We start from the raw sequence: 9577 nt of genomic DNA, 5'->3' as shown, positions 1-9577 counted from the left end.
TTGTTGTATATGGGAGTGTCTCTGGGGTATATGCCCAGAAGTGGAATAGCTGGATTTTCAGGTAGTACTATGTCCAATTTTCTGAGGAATCGCCAGACTGATTTCCAGAGTGGTTGTATCAGTTTACAACCCCACCAACAGTGGAGAAGTGTTCCTCTTTCTCCACAACCTCACTAGCATCTGTTGTCATCTGAGTTTTGGATCTTGGCCAATCTGACTGGTATGAGGTGGAATCTCAGGGTTGTTTTGATTTGCATTTCCCTGATGGCTAAGGATGTTGAGCACTTCCTTAGATGTTTTTCAGCCATTCGATATTCCTCAATTGAGAACGTTTTGTTTAGCTCTGTACCCCATTTTTAATAGGGTTATTTGATTCTCTGGTGTCTAGCTTTTTGAGTTCTTTGTATACCTTGGATATTAGGCCTGTATCTGATGTGGAATTGGTAAAGATCTTTTCCTATTCTGTTGGCTGCCGTTTTGTTTTCTTGACAATGTCCTTAGCCTTACAGAAACTTTGCAATCTCATTAAGTCCCATTTGTTAATCTTTGACCTTAGAGCTTGAGCCATTGGTGTTTGTTCAGAAAATTTTCTCCTGTGCCTATGTGTTCTAAGGTTTTCCCTACTTTCTCATCTAATAGTTTCAGTGTATCTGGTTTAATGTGGAGATCTTTGATCCACTTACACTTGAGCTTTGTATAAGGAGATAAGAAAGGCTCTATTTTCATTCTTCTGCATGCTGAGTGCCAGTTGGACCAACACTATTTGTTGAATAGGCCGTACTTTTTCCATTGAATGTTTACAGCTCCTTTGTCAAAAATCAGGTGACCATATACATGAGGGCTCATTTCTCGATCTTCTATTCTATTCCATTGATCCAGGTGCCTATTTCTGTACCAGTACCATGCAGTTTTCAGCACAATTGCCTTGTAATATAGCTTGAGGTCAGGGATAGTGATTCCCGCAGGTGTTTTCTTGTTGTTGAGGATGGATTTCACTATTCTAGGTCTTTTGTTATTCCAGATGAAATTGTGATTTGATCTTTCCAACTCAATGAAGAACTGGGTTGGAATTTTGATGGGGATTGCATTGAATCTGTAGATTGCTTTTGGTAGGATGGCCATTTTTAAAATGTTGATCCTTCCAATCCATGAGCATGGGAGATCTTTCCATTTTCTGAGATCTTCCTCGATTTCCTTCTTGAGAGGTTTGAAGTTTTTGTCATACAGGTCCTTCACTTGCTTAGAGTCACACCAAGGTATTTCATAGTTTTTGTGACTATTATGAAGGGTATCTTTTCCCTAATTTCTTTCTCCACGTTTGTCCTTTGAGTATAGGAAGGCTACTGATTTGTTTGAGTTAATTTTATATCCAGCCACTTTGCTGAACTTGTTTATCAGCTGTAGGAGTTCTCTGGTGGAATTTTTGGGGTCACTTAAATACACTATCATGTCATCTGCAAAGAGTGATGTTTTTACCTCTTCCTTTCCGATTTTTATCCCCTTGATCTCCTTTTGCTGTCTAATTGCTCCAGCTACGACTTCCAGTACTATGTTGAATAGGTAGGGGGAGAGTGGGCAGCCTTGTCGAGTCCCTGATTTTAGTGGGATTGCTTCAAGTTTCTCGCCATTAAGTTTGATGTTGGCTGTTGGTTTGCTGTATATTGCTTTTATTATGTTTAGGTATGGACCTTGGATTCCTGTTCTTTCCAGGACTTTTAACATGAAGGGGTGTTGAATTTTGTCAAATGCTTTCTCAGCATCTAGTGAGATGACCATGTGATTTTGTTCTTTGAGTTTGTTTATATGGTGGATTACATTGATGGATTTCCTTATATTAAACCATCCCTGCATCCCAGGGATGAAGCCTACTTGGTCATGGTGAATGATCTTTTTGATGTGTTCTTGGATTCGGTTTGCAAGGATTTTGTTGAGTATTTTTGCATCAATGTTCATAAGTGAGATTGATCTGAAGTTCTCTTTCCTTGTAGGGTCTTTGTGTGGTTTAGGAACAAGGGTTATTTTAGCCTCAAAAATGAGTTAGATAGTATTCCATCTGATTTTATCTTGTGAAATAGTTTGGAGAGTATTGGTGTTATGTCCGCAATAAATGTCTGATAAAATTCTGCACTGAACCCATCTGGACCTGGGCTTTTTTTGGTTGGGAGGCTTTTGATGACTTCTTCTATTAGGTGTTTTGGGATTATTTAGATGGTTTACCTGGTCCTGGTTTAACTTTAGGATCTTGCATCTGTCTAGGAATTCATCCATTTCCTCCAGATTTTCCAACTTTGTGGAGTATAGGCTTTTGTAGTAGGATTTCTTGAATTTCCTCAGTTTCAGTTGTTATGTCTCCACTTTCCTTTCTGATTTTGTTAATTTGTATACTCTCTCTCTGCCCTCTAGTTAGTCTGGCTAGGGGTTTATCAATCTTGTTGATTTTCTCAAAGAACCAGCTCTTGGTTTTGTTGATTCTTTCGATGGTTCTTTTTGTTTCTATTTGGTCTATTTCTGCCCTAAGTTTGATTATTTCTTGCCATCTACTCCTCTTGGATGTATCTGCTTCCTCTTGTTCTAGGGCTTTTAGCTGTGCTGTCAAGTTGCTGATGTATGCTCTCTCCAGTTTCTTTTTGGAAGCGCTCAGGGCTATGAGTTTTCCTCTCAGTACTGCTTTCATTGCATCCCATAGGTTTGGGTATGTTGTGTTTTCGTTTTCATTTAATTCTAGAAAATCCTTAATTTCTTTTTTTATTTCTTCTTTGACCCTGCTATCGTTTAACAGAGCGTTGTTTAGTTTCCATTTGTATGTGGGCTTTTTGTTGTCTTTGTTGTTGTTAAAGACCAGCCTTAGACCATGGTGATCTGAGAGGATGCATGGGAGTATTTCAAACTTCTTATATCAATTGAGGCTCATTCTGTGTCCAATTATGTGGTCAATTTTCGAGAAGGCGCCATGGGGTGCTGAGAAGGTGTATTCTTTTACTTTAGGATGATATGTTCTGTAAATATCTATTAATTCCAGTTGGTTCATAGTCTCTGCTAGTTTTACAGTGTCCTTGTTCAGTTTCTGTTTCCATGATCTGTCCATTGGTGAGAGTGGGGTATTAAAGTCTCCCACTATTGTTATGTGGGGTGAAATGTATTTTTTTGAGCTTTAGTAGGGTTTCTTTTATGAATGTGGGTGCTTTTGTATTTGGAGCATATATGTTAAGGATTGAGAGTTCCTCCTGATAGATTTCCCCTGTAATGAGTAAAAAGTGTCCTTCCTTATCTTTTTTGATAACTTTTGGTTGGAAATTTACTTTATTTGATATTAGAATAGCTATTCCAGCTTGCTTCTTGGGACTGTTTGCTTGGAAGTTTTTTCCCAACCTTTTACTCTGAGATAGTGTCTGTCTTTGTCTCTGAGATGAGTTTCCTGTATGCAGAAAAATTCTGTGTTTTGTTTATGTTTCCAGTCTGATAACCTATGTCTCTTAATTGGGGAGTTGAGTCCATTTATGTTAATAGATATCAAGGAATAGTGGTTTCTGTTTCCTGCTATTATTGCTTTTGTAGGTTGAGTTGTGTCTGTGTCTCTTTCTTCTTTTGGTTTTCTTGCTTAGGAGTTTTCTTGTTTTTACTAGGATGTAGTTCCCCTCGTTGTATTGGGTTTTCCACCTATAATTCATTGTAGTGCTGAGTTTGTGGTCAGATATTGTGTAAATTTAGATTTGTCTTGAAATATCTTCATCTCTCCATCTATGGTGATTGATAGTTTTGCTGGGTATAGCAGCTTGGGCTGACATTTGTGTTCTCTTAGGGTCTGCATGATATCTGTCCAGGCTCTTCTAGCTTTCATAGTTGAGAAATCAGGTGTGATTCTGATTGGTCTGCCTTTATATGTTACCTTACCGTTTTTCCTTACTGCTTTTAGTATTCTTTCTTTGCTTTGGGCACTTGGTGTTTTGACTATTATGTGTCGGGAGGTATTTCTTTTCTGGTCCAACCTATTTGGAGTTCTGAAGGCTTCTTTTATGCTCATGGTCATCTCATTCTTAAGAGTAGGAAAGTTTTCTTCTACAATTTTGTTGAAGATATTTACTGTGCCCCTTAGTTGATATTCTTCTCCCTCTTCTATTCCTATTATCCTTAGGTTTGGTCTTCTCGTTGTGTCCTGAATTTCCTGGACATTTTGGGTTAGGAGCTTTTTGGTTTTTGCATCTTCTCTGACTGTTTTGTCTATGTTTTCAATGTTGTCTTCGGCCCCCGAGATTCTCTCTTCCATCTCTTGTAGTCTATTGGAAGTGCTTGCATCTGTGACTCCTGATTTCTTTTTTAGGTGTTCTACCTCTAGGGTTATCTCTTTTAGTGTTTTCTTTATTGTGTCAATTTTCGTTTTAAATTCCTTCTTCCATTGCTTCATCTCTTTGGTTTTGTTTTCCTCTAGTTCTTTGAGCTCTTTGAGTGTTTTTCTTGTTTCCTCTTTAAAAGCTTCTGATTCTTTTTGCTTTTCCTCCTGTTCTTGTTTAAGGATCTCTATCATCGTCTTGAGGTATGTTTTTTAGGTCTATGTCTTCTTTTTCTGGAGTGTTTGGCATTCCAATGTTTGCTGTGATGGGAGAGCTGGGTACTGGTGTTGCCAGGTTGTCTTGGTTTCCTTTGGATATGCTCTTTTGCTTTCCTCTTGCCATCTTGTTGTCAGTGATATGTTCTTGCCTTTCTCTTGTACCTGGTCTGTGTCCCTGGGTCTTCACTGGTCCAGGTGGTGGATGGTCCGAGCCCTGTTCTGCGTCCCAAAGCCGCCGAGTGGGAACAGAGGACCCAATTCTGGGTTCCTGGTATCTAAATCCGGCAGGGCAGGGGCGTGCTTTCTGTGCACTCTCAGCAGAGATCTCTCTGCCCCCTGGCTACTGGGATCTCCTTCTCACCAGGCCTTTACCTTTAGGAACTGCTGGTCCATGTGGCAGATGGGCAGAGCCCTGTTCTGTGCCCCAAAGCCGCCGAGTGGGAACAGAGGTCCCAATGCTGGGTTCCTGGTCCCTGGATCAGGCAGGGCAGGGGTGCGCTTTCCTTGCACACTCGACAGAGATCTCTCTGCCCCCTGGCTACTCGGATCTCCTGCTCACCAGTCCTTTACCTTTGGTAACTGCTGGTCCAGGTGGCAGATGGGCCGAGCCCTGTTCTGCGCCCCTGGGCCAAGGCTTTTTAATACCTTTTTCCAGCAATGAAAGGCCCTTTCTCTCTATAGAGCATACCAGGAACATACGCAGTAGTAAACATACTGACCTATGGTCGGTGTATATGGTGGTTGACTTTTCCCCATCTGAGACCCTGAGTCAGATCAATCCAAGGCCTGGGGTACTTGCCTTGGACCCAAATCACTTAGGTAAAATTAACTATTGCAAATCACATATGCCTGCTTTCATATTTTATCTTATGATGGTCATGGATGAGCACCTGTGGTGTGTCATCAGGCAAGAGGGTAGCAGGGTTGATGGTGGTGGGACCTGACACTGGGTCACACAGTCACTAGACAGCCAGCAGAGGAGGGTCTCATCAGTGTCGTGGGCGCTGTGAGTATGAGATCTTGATCCATAGTTAAAATCTTTGCTTTCTTTTATTAAGTTAGCAGTAGCTTCCACAGCTCTTAGACGGGTGGGTACAACCTGTGGCTACAGGGTCCGATCATTTTGGCAAATGTCACAGGAGGTTGGCATGACCCCAGAGTTTAGGTTAAAAACCTCTTTGTTTTGTTTAGTCTCAATTCAGATTAAGGGTTTAGTGGACGGCACCCCTCCCCATACACACACACACACACACACACACACACACACACACACACACACACACACGTATATCTTAGTGTATAGAGTCCTTGTTATTTCCATAAACTCTTGTATCCAGAGGCAGCAATTTCCTGCTGCACCTGCCTCTCAAACCTCAAACTCTCAAACCTCTCTCATAGTCTTTGGAGTTGGGATCTGAAGTTTAATCCTACTCTGAGACAGCCTCCTCTTGCCTCCCCTCGGCTGGTGGCCAAGATAAGTAGTCTTCTATAAAGATAGGCTTTCTTAGCCGACATTTTGTAACCCAAGATCAGTCCCCTTTATAATCTATCTGGTGGACAGGCAGAAAGTCTGCATTTAGTGTCTTAATCCTGGGGCAACCTCGTGCAGGTATATTGCCGGCTGTAACCTATTAAGTGGGTCTGTCCACTTAAAGCAAAGATGGGTTGACTCTTCTCTGCCGATGGGAGGTGGAGGAGATGCATCTTTCAGGGATGGGAGTGGAGGGATGCATCCTTCAGGGATAGGAGGTGGAGGGATGCATCCTTCAGAGAAGGGAGGTGGAGGGATGTATCCTTCAGGGATGGAAGGTGGAGAAGATGCATCCTTCAGGGATGGGAGGTGGAGGAGATGCATCTTTCAGGGATGGGAGGTGGAGGGATGCATCCTTCAGGGATGGGAGGTGGAGGAGATGCATCTTTCAGGGATGGGAGGTGGAGGGATGCATCCTTCAGGGATGGGAGGTGGAGGAGATGCATCTTTCAGGGATGGGGGGTGGAGGGACGCATCTTTCAGGGATGGAAGGTGGAGAAGATGCATCCTTCAGGGATAGGAGGTGGAGGGATGCATCCTTTAGGGATGGGAGGTGGAGGAGATGCATCTTTCAGGGATGGGAGTGGAGGGATGCATCCTTCAGGGATGGGAGGTGGAGGGATGCATCCTTCAGAGAAGGGAGGTGGAGGGACGCATCCTTTAGGGAAGGGAGGTGGAGGGACGCATCCTTCAGAGAAGGGAGGTGGAGGGATGTATCCCTCAGGGATGACAGGTGGAGGGATGCGTCCTTCAGGGATGGGGGGTGGAGGGACGCATCCTTCAGGGATGGGAGGTGGAGAAGATGCATCCTTCAGGGATAGGAGGTGGAGGGATGCATCCTTCAGGGATAGGAGGTGGAGGGATGCATCCTTCAGGGATGGGAGGTGGAGGGATGCATCCTTCAGAGAAGGGAGGTGGAGGGATGTATCCCTCAGGGATGACAGGTGGAGGGATGCATCCTTCAGGGCCAAGACTGTGTACAACTGTCTCTGGAATCATGAGATTCTGATTCCAGATTTCTTCACAGGCAGGAGAGTCATATTCCGAGGTGACTGGCAGGGCACCAAGATCCTGTCTCTTCAAGCCAGACAATATGGACTGCAATTTCCCTTTTGTTTCTAGGGTCACTGGGGTATTGTTTGACCTGAACTGGTTTGTTGAACGACTGTAAGAACTTAGAGTTCCACCAGTTGTGGGGGGCTGGTTTCTTCTGACAGAGGATGAGACGTTGGGATTTTGTAAGTCTAACTACATCTCATCATGAGAGAAAGTGACAGTGGCTCTCAGTCTATGCAGAAGGTCTTTTTTTTAACAACTTTATTTTACAAAACAAAGATAAATATACAGATTTTAAGCATTTTTTTTGCATAAAATTATACAATATGTTTTTGTCAGTACCTTTTTTTTTAGGCTCACAACCAAAAATATATGCAGAAGGTCTTAACCCGATCAGTTCCCTACAGCAACTAGAACCTGCTGATACTTTTTTAAAAATATTTTTAACTTTTATAATTTTTTTTTATATCCGGGGCCAAGCGTGTGACAAAGGAAATGTTTAATCTTTTTTAAAATGTACCTAGTGAGAATTATGTAGCATCTTCTTGGTTAATGTTGGGCAGAAACAAGATTCTATTTTGTCCAGCCTGTGTTTCCAGCCTAGTCCAGGGGCAGTTTTGTACATTTCTAAGTTTTTTTAATTTCTATTTATTAATTACAGAATGGTGCCTTTTATGGATCATTGATTTAAAATGCAACATAAATCATAAAAGAGAAAGCAGAGGAACTTTCTTTTTTTCCTTTGGGTTCAGCCCAAGGGAACATTTCTTCCTCCTGGAGACTGCTTAGAGCAGGCCACAGAATGGAATGGAGAGAACTCTTTCCTATTTTCTGCATTACTTAGCGGACAGAGAGCCCTGGACCAAAGGCCCAGCCCCTCCCACCTCCACACAGGAGCCAACTTGAGTGTAGCAACACAAGCAAGCCTTCTGCTGCTAGAGTAGGGCAGGTGGACTGTTTGGTTGGTTGGTTGTTGTGGTACTTTTGTTTGGTTGGTTTGGGTTTGGCCTTTTTTGTTTTGTTTGCTTATTTGTTTGTCTGGGTGACCTGGCAGAGCCAAAAGAATTTGGGTCCTCAATGGGATGGGGCATAGGGGGTCACTACAGGGAAACAACTGACAGAAACACATAGAAAGATGCACAAGAGAGACAGAGAAAAGACAACCAGGGGTAGCCACCACATTCATACACCTGAACAGACAGAAGGATCCAGTCACAAATCACATGGACACTGGGTCAGCAGACAAGTCTGACCTTTCCTGTGTCCAAACAGAAAGTACCTTAACCAGACTCACCTCTGAGAGGTGACAGACCAGGCAACCTGCCTCCTTTTGGGTGGAGGTGTCAGGCCCTTCCAAAGCCTTGGGCAGTGAGTGTTCAAAGGGAGCTCTGGGGAGTTTTCATACCCCCTAGGAGTCATATGACCACCAAATTCTTCTTTGATCCAAGGTGCTCTGAGACCCATCTCCACCCCAGGTGTCTCAAAACTTGATCTCCTGAGGTATCCGGAAATACTGTGGGGTAGTCCCCAAAAAGACTGCTCGGACACAGGCTTAAACCAACAGAAAGTTCTTTTTTTTTTTTTTCTTTTTAAGACAGCCAACAACCACATTGTATTTTCAGGATATCTGTGTAGCGCTGAGACTTCCTCAGGATGTGCTTTTAAGCAGCAAAACCATGTTTTGAGTTGGCATATGTCAGTAAACATGAACGGTTAGCCAGAAGCAGAACTACAGAAGCTAAAAAAGCAAGGTTAGTGTATCTTCAGACCTTCCTAGAACGGGGGCCTTTGTTTTAGTGTTGGTAGGTGGTGCTGTCTACAAGCAGTTTTACAGCCTGGGTGATCCTTCCCCCATGGAGTCAGCTGTGCTAAGGTCTGGGGCTTCCTGGACAGAGAGCCTAGCATAATCAGAGCTGCAAGCCAGTGGAAGAGCTCATCTCCAGACCCTGTTCATGTGCTTCCTGAGGAATATCACCTGTGGCTGTCCTTTGTCCTCCACATACTAACAAAGCCTTGTCACCCAGCTCTAGTCAGGACAGCTGAATCTGTATGTGCCAGTACAATACTGATCCCTTTCCTACAGAACCCAATGTCCACTGCACAGAATGATCGACCTACCCTACTGAAGGGGAAATGTACAAGTTAGTCTGTGGTCTCGAAGTATCTGGAATCTTAATCCAGAGATTTATCCAGATGGTTTATTTAGAGACCTGAGTGACACCAGAGAAAAATGAAATAGACAGTGGGCAGGTAAAGAGTATTGTGTCTTCCAACCCAGTCTTACACAGTCAGCAGGAAACTTTTTTGTTGTTTATTTTACAGGAGTAGGCGACCATCCTGTTTCAGAAAACAGGATAACAGGCTACCCAAGGTCCCATCCACATCTGGACTCGGACTAGTGATCAAAGAATGGATGAGAAAGGCAGCAACCACTCAGGGATAAA

General features: G+C 43.2%; 1 protein-coding gene across 1 annotated transcript in view; it reads left to right on the top strand.

The window, feature by feature from the left end:
- Positions 1-8838: 8838 nt before the first annotated feature.
- Positions 8839-9577, top strand: part of SCYL3 (SCY1 like pseudokinase 3) — a gene marked incomplete at its 5' end in the record, with an annotated part of 12073 nt that continues 11334 nt past the window's right edge. Inside the window, 2 exons of the mRNA XM_080930844.1 lie at positions 8839-8845; positions 8931-9006. Of these exons, the coding sequence (XP_080786970.1) occupies positions 8839-8845; positions 8931-9006 (83 nt within the window). The remainder of the gene's footprint in view (positions 8846-8930; positions 9007-9577) is intronic.

The sequence above is a fragment of the Micromys minutus genome (assembly GCF_963924665.1).
Source record: "Micromys minutus genome assembly, chromosome: 1".
Taxonomy (NCBI): Eukaryota; Metazoa; Chordata; class Mammalia; order Rodentia; family Muridae; genus Micromys; species Micromys minutus.
This window is presented reverse-complemented; position numbering and strand designations above follow the sequence as displayed.